General features: G+C 37.8%; 1 protein-coding gene across 1 annotated transcript; it reads left to right on the top strand.

Annotated features, from left to right (window-relative positions):
* The first annotated feature begins 13,282 nt into the window (after positions 1-13,282).
* On the top strand, positions 13,283-14,804 carry LOC145014358 (uncharacterized). The gene is made up of 2 exons (XM_078972735.1): positions 13,283-13,751; positions 13,868-14,804. The coding sequence occupies exons 1-2, from the start codon at positions 13,380-13,382 to the stop codon at positions 14,477-14,479; spliced, it is 984 nt and encodes a 327-aa protein (XP_078828861.1). The 5' UTR covers positions 13,283-13,379; the 3' UTR covers positions 14,480-14,804.
* The last annotated feature ends 1,198 nt before the right edge of the window (positions 14,805-16,002 follow it).

Raw genomic sequence — 16,002 nt, forward strand, 5'->3', positions numbered from 1 at the left:
CGAGTAAAGTGGGTCTAGAACTGGGAAACCCGAAACACATCAAATTGCGGTAAGTTGGAACCGGATAAAGTGGGTTTAGAACCGGAAAACCTGAAAAATTCAGAATTTTTTTAGTAATTACTACTACTTAGTGGGTTGGACTTTAAAATTTTTAATATTGATATCCCGACTTTGGGAGACTATAAGTCATTGAATATGAAAACCAAAATTGACAAAATTATAGTTTAAAATCATATACAAACTCTAAACTACACCCTGGAAAAATCACATGTCAATCCGACTTTAAACAAATGAGATATGTGTGTGTTACCGTTTTCACATAATTCAAGTACAAAAACAAATAGCTGAGAAGTTTAAAATTTTCAGCTTTGATATCCCGACTTCATGAGATTGTAATTCATTGAATATTAAACCAAAAATGATAAAATTATAGTCTAAAATCATGTACAAATTCTAAACTACAAGTTAGAAAAAACTGCATATTATGACAACCCAGAATTTCCATTCTATATAAACAATAACACTTCAATAGAAGTTATATCAGTCACAGTAAACTTTCAGACTTTTCCATATAAGTTTGAAAATTTTAGGGTTTACACTTCAGGAAATATCAGGAGAGTGGTTGTACTAGGGTTTTGTCCAACACTGTTATTCCAACACTCTATTATATTAGAGATCATTTCGGGAAAAAAATATTTTCTGCCAAAAATCTCAAGACTATAAATAGAATTCTGAACCTATTTCATTCATTATTCACATTTTCAACTAGAGAAAAGCCATTTTCTCTCTCACGGATCTTCGAGTTTTTATCCCAAAACGTGAGTATCTCTTGCTAGTATTGTTAGATAGCTTACTATGTGTTAACAACATAGATTACATAGCTAAATAACTAGATTTAGGAGTTTACTCCCCAAGGTGTTCTTGGGCAGTAAACTCTTGAAACAAAGACTAGCCCTTCCCCCGTGATATACTACTACCTTAGACTCATATATAAGTGTATTTGGGACATGAAAAAATCAAAGAAACACAAATGTTTGGGTGTTCACGACCCAAGAGGATCTTGGACTGTGAACTCCAAAATCTTGGACCAAAGTGTGTTTTTAAGACACCTAAAGCCTTGGACATTTACATGGAATTGTTCCCACTTAAATCAAGGTCCTTAAACACATCAAAAACACTCCCCAAAGTGAGTTCACGACCCTAATAAGGTTCTTGGGTCGTGAACATCAAACTAAGGCACCAAATTGTGCCTAAGACCTTCATTTGCTTTGGATAAAAGTCTAAGACCTATACCACATGTGCAAGAGACTTGAAAGCATCAAAAACACCATTCCAAGGGAGTTTACGGCAGTAAAATCCAAAGGAAATGGCCTTAGGGCCGTAAACTCCTCTAAGGAGTGTTTATATGCCTTAAACCCTTCCAAGAACTAACCCACAAAGTTGGAATACTTCTAGGGATTATTTAACACCTTAAAACAACCAAAGACACTAAGCCTTGGAGTTTACGGCCGTAAACTTAAGAGTTTAAAACTGTAAACTCCATGTGTGAGGTTATAAGGAGAGTAAACTCAAGTATGGAGTCCTTAGGAACCCTAAACCCAAGTGCATTGTCCCACAATAGCTTAGATGCAATCCTTAGGGCTTATAACACTTATATAAAGTGTTTACTATGTTCTAGGATGTATTAAAATTATCAATTAGTAATTTAAGACTAATTGAGTGCATATATGTGTGATTATATGTTCATTAGGATCGTAGTGTGTGTACAAGTCCTCACTTGACACCTAACAATCCTACACCATCCAGTTCATCCAAACCACCATCTGCAGGTGAGTTCATACCCCTAAATGAATATTTTAAATGTTTTTAAATGCTTTAATAGGGGGAATACAAGTATAAAACAACATGTTATTAAATCACTCATATGTATTTTATAAATGTGTTTTCATCCAACAGATTTCACATACTACAAAATGTGATGCATGAAATGGTTTTCCATCTTAGAATACCTTGATAACAAAAGTATTAGTTTTGAAATGTTTATTAACATGACATCAAGTCACTCTTAATTATTATTCAAAACTCTTAGACACCTTGTAAAACCATTACGTTTACCTTCTTGAACAAACAATTACCTTTCAGTTAATTATCATAGGGGTGGTTAGAAGATACAAAATAATATTCCTATTACAAGGAATCACACAAGAATCAGTTCATTCATGAGTCTATACCAGTACATTACATGATACATGAGTACATTTATCTAGGATTACATGATACATAAGTACGTTTTCATAGATACATTTATCTGAATACGCTTTCATGAATACCATACATGAGTACTATTACATAGATACATTATCCTGTATTCACTTACCTGGATACTTGTACCTAGACTTATGAGGAAGATTTATTCGTACCTTCTGTGTAAATTTTCCTGCCTATCCCTGTTCAACGAGATGTCTAGACGGGACTAACCATTCCGGAACCCAGCTGTTAGCACCACTGGGTGATGAACATCCACGGATGTCTAAGGTTATCACTTATAATAGATAGTTTGATATCGGAACTAACCATTCCTCCATCCTGATGTTTCAACAGAGGATGAGATGAAAATCTTCATATGATCATTAGGTTACCACTTATATTAGGAGTCGGCTACGGGACTAACCTTTCCTCCAACCTGCTATTACTACAGAGGACAATTGGACAATCTTCGGATGTTCATTAGGTTATACATATCGCTTACTGTGATGGCATGTTAGTCCTGGTATCCAGGGATAACACTTACATGGTTATATTTTTCCTATTTACTTTATTGTGTGATATATTCACATAAACGATGAGTTAGACGAATTACTGTTTGTAGTAGTCAAAAAGAAGGAAAAACTATCATTTTACTAACAAAACATTCGAGTCTTGGTAGAAGACTACATTATCATAAGAAAACATTCGGGTCTTGGTAGAAGACTACATTGTCATAACAAAACATTCAGGTCTTGGTAGAAGACTACATTGTCATAACAAAACATTCGGGTCTTGGTAGAAGACTACATTTCATACTAGTAGGAAATAAGGGATTTCTTAGGGTTCTTCATACTTATATCAACTGTCTTACTTAAAGGTTTTACATGACATTCATAACAGTTTTTCAAAGCAAGACAATGACACTTAAATACTTATGAATTCACCAGCTTTAAAGTTGATACTCTCTTTCAAAATAACTTGTATTCTGAGGTCACCAGTAGACAGGTACGATGGCCAGGTTTTGAGAAGACGGAGCACAGACAAGTCTCGTCTTTTATTTTGATTGTATATTTTTGGTACCTTATTACAATGAAAGAACACACATGTATTGAAACTTTACTTATAATGCAATGGATGATGTTGTTGCTTATTTACTACTTTACACTGTTGTGATACTGTACATGACGTCCTCCACCCCGGAACGTTTCCGCCGTTCTTGGTTTTGGGGTGTGACAGATTGGTATTAGAGCATTGTTTATAGTGAATATAGTATATCAACCCATAAAAGATATACTAACTATAAATACATGGGGATTAAAACACTCTGTCTATGAGTTATACTTTTAAATAATAGAATATTTAAGTATGTATACGTGCATGCATTCATACTAAAATCAGTGTCACAATGACAAGAACAAAAGTATTACGATTGTTGAATATCACCAGTAAGCCTGGGGATATATGGTCAGTCTTGGGAATGGCATAGCTTGATCTGATTAGCTATTTATCATATCCCTTTTCTCGCGTGGATTTTAAATGGTTGGATTTCACCACGGCGATCCGTACTTCCCGAACCAAGGCAATGCTGGTTGGCTAGAGGCAGAACCAAAAGATGATCACCCAATCCCTTTGGATGATCACCATGCTGAGGGTTTTTCCGATAGTTCTGACTCAGAGCCTGAAGTCAAAAACCTACCCCCAGTTGCTCAAAACCCAAACTTGAACCCCCGTCCTGCATTTCAAGGACCCACACGTCTGTGGGCCACTAACTTGAATACATGGAGTCATGAACAGGGTCAACCCATTCCCTACAATGGAGACCGAAGTTTCTACAACCTCACTGAAGCAGGTTCTGCTGATAGAGTCCTACCAATCATGGTGCGTAGGATTTCTCGGAACACGATATTGGCTCAGGCGACTATCAATCAAGTCTTGGAAGTTGACGCCAACTCTGGTGTTAACACTGTCCACATTCGCCAACTACAGTTTGCTCATGAAAGGACTTTGATCCGCAATGCAAATCTGTAGAGGGAACTTGCTGAAACTCGAGCTGAAGTTAGAGAACTTTGAGCTCAGCAAGCGATAGCGGACAGGCGTGTAAGGGACATAGAACGTCTACTATCGGGATCAAGAACTCATGCTAGCAGTTCTCGTCGCCGATAGAATCTCGACGACTCATATTTTGGATATAACCTAGTTTATGTAAAACTTTGGTCTAATTTACTGTCTTTATAAATCGTAGACCTGTTAGGTCTTGATCTAGTCTTAATTCTGTCAAAATTTTCCATCTTGGTTGATGTAAGGCCTACTTCTAGTCCATTTTTCCCGAACTTGTTACATCTGTAATTCCAGTATTATTGATAGATATCTAATCATATGGAAATTATTATCCAAATGTTGTCATCTTCATTTAGTCATTCTATTCATTTGTTGTTGGGCTATGGGGAGTTAGTCCATGAGACACAGTCATTATTCATTTATTCTTATCCATGTCTTCATCTTTTAAACATATAGTTAAAGATGCCGCCACGCAGAAATCCTAGGCGTAACCCAAACAATGAAGCACCGATACCACCACCTCGACCACCACCACAACCTCTTCAACCACCTAACCCCTTCGATGCCAACATGTTCCAGGCAGCTTTCACAGCAGCAGTTGCCATTGCTGTGTCAACAATCAACGCCCCTGTCCCTAGTGGATCGGGAATAGGTGCACCTCCCTCGAACCACGGTGAAAGCCATGGACACCCTCGGGAATGCACCTACAAGGACTTCACGAACGCCAAACCCGGGAGCTTCAATGGAACTGGGGGTGTTATGGTTTTGAGACAATGGATTGAAAAGATGGAATCCATCTTTGAAATATGCGCTTGCCAGGAGGGAAACAAGGTCAAGTTTGCAGCTTGTACCTTCTCTGATAGAGCATTAACATGGTGGAACGGCCATGTTAAGTATCTGACTTTGGTATTGGTGTATTCCATCAGCTGGGAAAAGTTGAAGGCCATGCTGATGAAAGAGTACTGCCCTCGAGGCGAAGTACAAAAACTCGAGCAGGAATTCTGGGGTCTACAAATGGTTGGATCCGACATCACGACCTAGACAAATAGGTTCTATGATCTGGAAAACCTATTCCTTGATATGGTTGCTCTCGAAAGCAAGAAGATAGAGAGGTATATCTAGGGACTGTTGCCCCAGATCCAGTCAAGTGTGTTAGCCTCTAGGCCTATCACTTTTGATAGTGCCAAGGAACTGGCACAATCTCTCATAGATCACAGGAAACCTCAGAACCGAACAATCCCTACACCCGTACCACAAAAGTCCAACCCCGACCACAACAGGAAGGGGTGGAATAATATGAAAAGAGGGGCTTCGCAAGGATCCTCCAAGGAACAACAACTTGTGGTGATCAATGCTGCCACAGTGACTCCCATTGTCCCTGTGAACCCCTTACCAGCAAAAACATATGCTGGAACTCTCCCGAGGTGCACCAAGTGTAATTTCCACCACCACAGACCTTGCAAGGAGATGCAGTGCTCTAACTGCAACAGGAAGGGACACAAAGTCCGTTTCTGCAAGACTCCAACAGCTCAGGCCGCCCAGGTTCCTAATGCCGGTATAGGCCAAACTTGCTACGGTTGTGGCGAAGTGGGCCACTACAAGAGGAACTGCTCTAAAGCGGGGATGGCTGGAGGAGTACGAAGAGTTATGGCCCTAGGCCACGAGGAAGCGGTAGCTGATCCTACGATAGTTACTGTTACGTTTCTCCTCGATAACTCATATGCTTGCATACTTTTCGATAGTGGAGCAGAGAAAAGTTTTGTAAGCCACAAATTTGCACACCTGCTTAAACAAAAACCCTGTGCATTAGATAATTCATTCACGGTAGAAATGGATAACGGAAAAACAGAGAGTACTAACTGCATATACGTAGGTTGTACTTTAACTTTAGATGGCCATACTTTCAAGATAGATCTCATGCTAGTCCAAATTAAATGTATCGACGTTATCATCGGGATGGATTGGTTGAGTCTTCTTCGCACCGACATCATGTGCTTTGAAAAAGCAGTTCGTCTTAACCTTCCTAACAACGAAACCTTAGTTATCTATGGCGACAAACCTAGTACGAGCCTTCGCATCATTTCGTGCATTCAAGCCCAGAAGTGCTTGCGAAAGGAATATCATGCATTCCTCGCACACGTCGTCGATACAAGTCAAGAAGTGAAAGACATCCAGAACATCCCAGAGGTATGCGACTTTCCCGACATCTTCCCAGAAGAACTTCCCGGTTTACCACTGCAACGCCAAGTCGAGTTTAGAATCGACTTAGTGCCAGGAGCTACCCCAGTAGCCAAGTCTCCTTATCGTCTGGCACTAGCTGAAATGCAGGAACTTTCCAGTCAACTTAACGAAATTCTCAAGAAGGGATTCATACGACCAAGCTTCTCACCATGGGGAGCACCGGTCTTGTTCGTCAAGAAGAAGGATGGATCGTTTCGCATGTGCATCGACTATAGAGAACTCAACAAACTTACCATTAAAAATCTTTATCCTTTGCCCTGCATTGACGATTTATTTGATCAACTTCAAGGAGCCAACTACTTCTCGAAGATAGACCTACGATCCGGATATCACCAACTACGAGTGTTAGAGGAGGATGTTCCCAAGACAGCCTTCCGAACTCGTTATGAGCACTACGAGTTTGTAGTGATGCCGTTCGGATTAACTAACGCGCTTGCAGTATTCATGGATCTGATAAATAGGGTGTGTCGTCCTTACTTGGATAAGTTCGTCATCGTCTTCATTGATGACATACTCATCTACTCTCGATGTAAGGAGGAACATAGTCAACATCTCCGTAAAATCTTAGAAACATTACGAGCGGAGAAGCTCTATGCGAAGTTCTCCAAGTGTCAATTTTGGATTCGGCGAGTCGAATTTTTGGGCCATGTTGTTAGCGAAGAGGGAATACACGTGGACCCTTCCAAAATTAAGGCCATCGAGAACTGGTCAGCACCGAAGATACCTACAGAAATTCGCCAATTTCTAGGTCTGGCTGGCTACTATCGCAGGTTCATTCAGAACTTCTCCCACATAGCGAAACCTCTGACAAACCTAACCCAGAAGGGCGTAGCCTTTGACTGGGAAGAGAAACAAGAAAGAGCGTTCCAAACGCTCAAACGAGCCTTGTGCACCGCACCGATACTATCCCTCCCCGAAGGGATAGAAGACTTCATTGTCTATTGCGATGCATCCAATCAAGGGCTCGGATGTGTTCTGATGCAGCGAGGTAAAGTCATAGCCTATGCCTCAAGACAGCTAAAGACACATGAGGTTAACTACACCACCCATGATCTTGAACTAGGAGTAGTCGTATTTGCTCTGAAGATCTGGAGACACTACCTGTATGGTTCAAAAAGCACGGTCTTTACAGACCACAAGAGTCTACAACCCATCTTCGACCAGAAAGAGCTCAACATGATACGACGGTGCGTAGAGCTACTCAGTGATTACGAGTGCGAAATTCATTATCATCCGGATAAAGCCAATGTAGTAGCCGACGCCCTGAGTCGGAAAGAATATACTGGTCGTAGAGTTAAATCTTTGACTCTAACTATCCATTCACACTTGTCCATGAAAATTAAGGAGGCTCAGCTCGACGCTTTGAAACCTGACAACGTGGCAGGTGAATCCCTTAGAGGGATGGATAAGAACTTGGAAGTCAAGGGTGGCGGAGCCTTATACCTCATGGATCGGATCTGGACACCGAAACACGGTGGCTTCAGAGACTTGGTCATGACGGAAGCTCACAACACTTGTTATTCGTTACACCCGGGTTCAAATAAGATGTATCTGGATCTTAAAATGTTATACTAGTGGCCTAACATGAAAGCATATATTGCTAACTTCGTGAGTAAATGCCTTACTTGCGCGAAGGTCAAGGTCGAATACCAGAAACCCTCCGGTCTCCTATAGCAACCGGAGATACCATAATGGAAGTGGGAGCAGATCACTATGGACTTCATAATCAAGTTGCCCAAGACGACGTGTGGACTCGATTCCATATGGGTCATCGTCGATAGACTGACCAAGTCTGCACACTTCCTGCCGATCAAAGAAACAGACAAGATGGAGAAACTTACCAAAACTTACATTAGGGAGATTGTAAGGCTGCACGGTGTTCCTTTATCTATCATCTCGGACAGAGATAGTAGATTTACTTCGAGGTTCTGGCAGTCATTACAAAGTTCCCTAGGAACTAGGCTGGACATGAGTACAGCCTACCATCCACAGACCGATGGGCAAAGTGAGAGAACTATCCAAACCTTAGAAGCTATGTTTCGTGCCTGTGTGATTGACTTTGGAAAAGCTTGGGATACCCATTTCCCCCTCGTTGAATTTTCCTACAACAACATTTATCACACGAGCATAAAGGCAGCTCCATTCGACGCCCTCTATAGTCGAAAGTGCAGATCCCCTCTGTGTTGGACTGAGGTGGGTGATACCCAGTTAGCTAAGGGACGAGTTCCCGAAAGCACTCTCACAGGTCCGGAGATCATTCGGGAAACGACAGAGAAGATTGTTTAAATTCGTGAACGATTGAAAGCCTCTAGAGACCGACAGAAAAGCTATGCTGACAACCGAAGGAAACCGTTGGAATTCTAGGTAGGCGACCGAGTCCTACTGAAGGTCTCACCCTGGAAGGGCTTAATACGCTTTTGAAAGCATGGGAAGCTCAATCCAAGATACATAGGGCCTTTCGAGATCCTCGCGAGAATCGGCCCTGTAGCTTACAAACTTAACCTACCGCACGAACTTATTAACGTACATCCTACCTTCCACGTCTCGAACTTGAAAAAGTGTCTGTCCGACGAGACTCTTGTTATTCCACTCGACGAGATCGAGATCAACGAGAGCCTCAACTTCGTGGAGGAACCAGTATAGATCATGGACCGAGAGCTCAAGCAAACAAAGCAGAGTCGTATCCCGATAGTGAAGGTTCGCTGGAACGCAAAGCGTGGACCTGAATTCACTTGGGAATGAGAGGATCAGATGAAACTGAAATACCCTCATCTTTTCGCTTAGTTAATTGTAACTTCTTATTTTCTTAAATTCTAATTTCGGGACGAAATTCCTTCTAACGGGTGGATGATGTGACAACCCGGAATTTCCATTCTGTATAAACAATAACACTTCAATAGAAGCTATATCAGTCACAGTAAACTTTCAGACTTTTCCGTATAAGTTTTAGTAATTTAGAGTTTACACTTCAGGAAATATCAAGAGAGTGGTTGCACTAGGGTTTTGTGCAACACTGTTATTCCAACACTCTATTATATTAGAGATCATTTCGGGATTAAAATATTTTCTGCCAAAAATCTCAGGACTATAAATAGAATTTTGAACCAATTTCATTCATTATTCACATTTTCAACTAGAGAAAAGCCATTTTCTCTCTCATGGATCTTCGGATTTTATCCCAAAACGTGAGTATCTCTTGCTAGTAGTATTAGATAGCTTATTATGTGTTTATAACATATATTACATAGCTAAATAACTAGATTTAGGAGTTTACTCCCCAAGGTGTTCTTGGGCAGTAAACTCCCGATACAAAGCCTAGCCCTTCCCCCGTGATATGCCACTGTGCAAGAGACTTGAAAGCATCAAAAACACCATTCCAAGGGAGTTTACAGTAGTAAACTCCAAAGGAAATGTCCTTAGGGCCGTAAACTCCTCTAAGGAGTGTTTCTATGCCTTAAACCCTTCCAAGAATTAACCCACAAAGTTGGAATGCTTCTAGGGATTATTTAACACCTTAAAACAACCAAAGACACTAAGCCTTGGAGTTTACAACCATAAAATCCATGTGTGAGGTTATATGGAGAGTAAACTCAAGTATGGAGTCCTTAGGAACCCTAAACCCAAGTGCCTTGTCCCGCAATAGCTTAGATGCAATCCTTAGGGCTTATAACACTTATATAAAGTGTTTACTATGTTCTAGGATGTATTAACATTATCAATTAGTAATTTAAGACTAATTGAGTGCATATATGTGTGATTATATGTTCATTAGGATCGTAGTGTGTGTACAAGTCCTCACTTGACACCTAACAATCCTACACCGTCCAGTTTATCCAAACCACCATCTGCAGGTGAGTTCATACCCCTAAATGAATATTTTAAATGTTTTTAAATGATTTAAGGGGGGGGGGGGAATACAAGTAGAAAACAACATGTTATTAAATCACTCATATGTATTTTATAACTGTGTTTTCATCCAGCAGATTTCACATACTACAAAATGTGATGCATGAAATGGTTTTCCATCTTAAAATACCTTGATAACAAAAGTATTAGTTTTGAAATGTTTATTAACATGACATCAAGTCACTCTTAATTATTATTCAAAACTCTTAGATACCTTGCAAAACCATTACGTTTACCTTCTTGAACAAACAATTGCCTTTCAATTGATTATCATAGGGATAGTTAGAAGATAGAAAACAATATTCCTATTACAAGGAATCACACAAGAATCAGTTCATTCATGAGTATATACCAGTACATTACATGATACATGAGTACATTTATCAAGGATTACATGATACATGAGTACATTTATCTAGGATTACATGATACATAAGTACGTGTTCATAGATACACTTATCTGAATACGCTTACATGAATACCATACATGAGTAGTGTTACATAGATACATTATCCTGTATTCACTTAACTGGATACTTGTACCTAGAGTTATGAGGAAGATTTATTCGTAACTTCTGTGTAAATTTTCCTGCCTATCCCTGTTCGACGCGATGTCTAGACGGGACTAACCATTCCAGAACCCAACTGTTAGCACCACTGGGTGATGAACATCCACAGATGTCTAAGGTTATCACTTATAATAGATAGTTTGATATCGGAACTAACCATTCCTCTATCCTGCTGTTGCAACATAGGATGAGATGAAAATCTTCGGATGATCATTAGGTTACCACTTATATTAGGAGTCGGCTACGGGACTAACCCTTCCTCCAACCTGCTACTGCTACAGAGGACAATTGGACAATCTTCGGATGTTCATTAGGTTATACATATCGCTTACTGCGATGGCATGTTAGTCCTGGTATCCAGGGATAACACTTACATGGTTATATTTTTCCTATTTACTTTATTTTGTGATATATTCACATAAACGATGAGTTAGACGAATTATTGTTTGTAGTAGTCAAAAAGAAGGAAAAACTATCATTTTACTAACAAAACATTCGAGTCTTGGTAGAAGACTACATTATCATAAGAAAACATTCGGGTCTTGGTAGAAGACTACATTGTCATAACAAAACATTCAGGTCTTGGTAGAAGACTACATTGTCATAACAAAACATTCGGGTCTTGGTAGAAGACTACATTTCATACTAGTAGGAAATAAGGGATTTCTTAGGGTTCTTCATACTTATATCAACTGTCTTACTTAAAGGTTTTACATGACATTCATAACAGTTTTTCAAAGCAAGACAATGACACTTAAATACTTATGAATTCACCAGCTTTAAAGCTGATACTCTCTTTCAAAATAACTTGTATTCTGAGGTCACCAGTAGACAGGTACGATGGCCAGGTTTTGAGAAGACGGAGCACAGACAAGTCTCGTCTTTTATTTTGATTGTATATTTTTGGTGTCTTATTAAAATGAAAGAACACACATGTATTAAAACTTTACTTATAATGCAATGGATGATGTTGTTGCTTATTTACTACTTTACACTGTTGTGATACTGTACATGACGTCCTCCACCCCGGAACGTTTCCGCCTGTCTTGGTTTTGGGGTGTGATACATATCAAATCCGACTTCAAACGAATTAGGTATGCATGTTTTAAAACTTTCACAAAATACAAAAAAAAAAAAAAAAAAAAAAAAAAAACTGAAAAACTAAAAACTTTCAGTTTTGATATATCGACTTTAGGGGACTGTAAGTCAATGAATATAAAACTAAAAAAGATAAATTTATAGTCTGAAATCATGTGCAAACTCTAAGCTACACGTTGGAAAAAACTTTATGTTAATCCGTCTTGAAACGAATGAGATATGCATGTTTTAAACGTTTCACAAAAACCGGTTTCAGTCCCTAAAAATGGTTCTAGTTTCTAACACTGGTTCCGGTTTCTTAGACCCAGTTTGCCCGGACCTGATGGACCCAAACCCGGATTACCAGGAATCCAAATAAAGCCAATTTTTAACCCGGAATTGGAATCAGTTTTATATATTCAAGTTCTAACGATTTCAGTTCCAATCCGATTTACCAGTTTTAAATTTCATTACTACTAAGTATGACGGTCAGTCCACCATTATCAGTCGTACGAGTTGTCTTCTTTATACATATGTTGTTCATCATTCATTAAGTCTTTCAAGAAAATTTGGTGTTAAGATACAACTAAGTTGTTTATTACTTGTTTTATTATTTATGATGTAATTGTTGTTCTTATTATTTCTGGTTAACTTTTCTTCAATGTGCATCTTATTTATTGTTAAGTTGTTAAAGGTCCACTAACGAACTTTTATTTCACATATGATCTATTATTATTCAGTTCTTTTCTCAACAGCGTATAAATATAATTAAATGAAAAAACTTTTAAATATATTTTTTAAAGTATAAAAATATATAAATTTGTTTTTTATATGTATTTATTTTATTTATATGAATTTCTGTTGTATAAATATAATTTTATTATATATACATATGTATTTAAAATATATTTAAATGTATTTATTTTTAATAATATTAATATTAACAAATCTAAAAAACAATACTAGCTAAATTTTAAATGTTACTATATTTTCTTACCTAAAATGGACCAAAAAAAAACATTTTAAAGTCAAAATTAATATAAAATAAGTTCTTATTACGTATATTTGACCCTTTTATTTATTTATTTATTTATAAAATATTTTAAATACTTAATTAATATTAAATTTATCATTCCAACACCCGTAAAAAAGCTTATCAATAGCCCCAAGTTTTTATCACTTTTTATGGTTCCCCTACCCATTTAAATACCACAACAATCTCCATCACCTTTTTTCCCACTTTAACACCAAACCAACACCACCACCTCCTCCTCCTCCCCAATGCACCGTTCCTCCTCCACCGCCGCCGCCACAACCTCCGTCAATGGCTTCTACAACTTCCTTACTCAAGGCCTCGACGATCTATTTCGCTCTTTTCACTCCCACAACTTCATGTCTATCCATTTTCTCCAACATGTCCTCTCATCCCTCCAATCTTTCCATTCACATCTCATCGCCGTCGTCCAAAAGCTCCACTTGCCGGTCGGAGAAAAGTGGCTAGATGAATACATGGATGAAAGCGCCCGTCTCTGGGAAGTCTGCCACGTTCTAAAGTCCGGCATCACCAACATGGAAAACTACTACTCCGCCGCCGTCACCATCGCCACCACCCTCGAAAACCACCGTTTTTTAAACCCACAAAATTCCCGCCAGGTAATTTCGTCCCAAATGAAAACATACCCATTTGCGATTTCTCTTGAATTTGAGTTTATTGAGTTTTCACAAAAAAAAAATGATCAAAATCTGATTGAAAAATTACATTTTTACAGGTTCTTAGAGCGATCAATGGGTGTCAGAGGGAGAGAGTCGGATTGGAGGAAGAAAACAGAGGCTTGATCCGAAACAGAATTCAACCATTGATGATAAAATTCGATAAAAACGTGTTGATCGAATCAAAATTCAATGGGTTTAATGGATTCAGAGGAGTTCTTTTCGCATTACGAAACACAAATTCCTTACTTTTGATGATCTTATTAAGTGGTCTCGTTTACTGCTCACCTGTAACAAGCTTTTCTTCATCCTGCCATGGTGGCAATACCACTATGAATTACACCGAAGGAAAGGGAGTTTACGGGTCGGGTTTCATGGTTTCCGCCACTAGATTACATGAGAAAGTGAAGGAAAATGAAGAGGGTCAAAATGGTGTCTTGCTTTATGAGTTTTGGAATGCAAGAAGCGCCATCGATGAACTAAAAACAGAGCTTGAAAGAATTAGAGGGACTGGAATGGAATTAGACGTAAGTGAAAGGGTTGAAAAGTTAAAAAGCTGTTCTGTAGGGTTGCAATGTGGAGTTGAAAATATGAGTGTCCAACTTGATGACTTCTTTGATGAGATTGTTGAAGCTAGAAAGAAGCTTTTAGACTTGTGCACTCATAGTTAGGGGTTCGAACACCATGGGCTCGAGCCTATTCTTGTTGGGTAGGGATCATGGGTTCATTTTCTTTTTGACGTTTTTACCCTCGTAGATAGGGTTGTGGGTTCGAGCCTCGTTTAATTTTGTTGGCTTTACTATAATTAGCAAGAATTGTAGGTTGAGTTCTGCCTTTTTATCAAAAAAGGAAAGAGATTAGACTTGTGCAGAAAGAAAAAGAAAATCAAAATAGACTATGGGTAGGTTTTATTTTGTTGTTTATAATAAGTTTCTTGCTTTGTTTTATTTAATTTAATTTTTGTGTATGGTTTATAAAAAGTCATTTTTAACTTGACACTGTACTTTTTGGGTTTTGAGCTTAAACTAAGATACATGATGTTGACACTTTTGGACTTTTAAAAGCAAAACTGCCATATCATAAAAGTATACTTTAGTTCTAATTTAATTCATTTTATCTTAAAATGTGATGCTAAAATTACGTATTTGTCCATTTGTGATTATTACAAACATAGTAATCGTATTGATTTAATCTACAAGTTAATTTTTCAAATGTCATATAATGTTTATAAAGCATAGGATATGTATGAGAAGGAAGAACCTTATATGTGGCAGTAATAAACTTTATTCCAAACGTGAATATGTTAAGGAGTGTGGTGATGTTTTTAATTATTAAAATTTGGTGTCATATAGCCGTCGTATAAATATTTCACATTTCTGTCAATATTGGTTTATGAGTCGGGTGTGATGTAATCATTGTCTACCAAATTGTTTCCAAACCATAATCATCCACTACCATTCTTATGTATTGTCCTAATACACAAAGGTACAAGCTTATGATGCAGCTTCATATACTCCATGTCTCTTCCAGCGACAATATTGAATGGAAATAGTGTGCAGCTCAAGTTTGTCAGCAACAACAAAAAGAATTAAGGGGTGGTGTCAGGCTTGGACTTGATTTTTAATATCCGGGGCGAGATTCTAAACTAATGCTTTTATTTATTTAAAAAAATAGCAAAAATGAAATAAATTTTACAGTCAAACCAAAACAAGGTTATACAAACAAAATCATACATAAAATTCATCTAAAACGATGTCTCCTTGCATTTTTTGAAGCAAAAACATCTATTATTTTATCATAATCAAGACTTCGTATCAAAAGCCTGAAGTTAACAATCCATATCCACAACCTAAACAAAAAAAGTATCTTTTAGATTTTCAGAAATTAAATTAAGATATTATTCAGAAATCAAAAACACAATCAGATTATTCAGATTTCAGAAAACCATCACATTTTCAAAAATCAGAATTTAAAAAACTCAACAGATTATATAAATCAAATTATTTTGAATTCTGAATTCACTTCTCAAAAAAATCAAAATCAGATTCATATATATCACAAATTCACAATGTTTCAGAAATTAAATTAAGATATTATTCAGAAATAAAAAACACAATAAGATTATTCAGATTTCAGAAAACAAACAGATTTTCAAAAATTCAGAAATCAACAGATTATATAAATCCAATTATTC

This window comes from Lactuca saligna, chromosome 9 (assembly GCF_052625555.1).
Source record: "Lactuca saligna cultivar CGN05327 chromosome 9, ASM5262555v1, whole genome shotgun sequence".
NCBI lineage: Eukaryota > Viridiplantae > Streptophyta > Magnoliopsida > Asterales > Asteraceae > Lactuca > Lactuca saligna.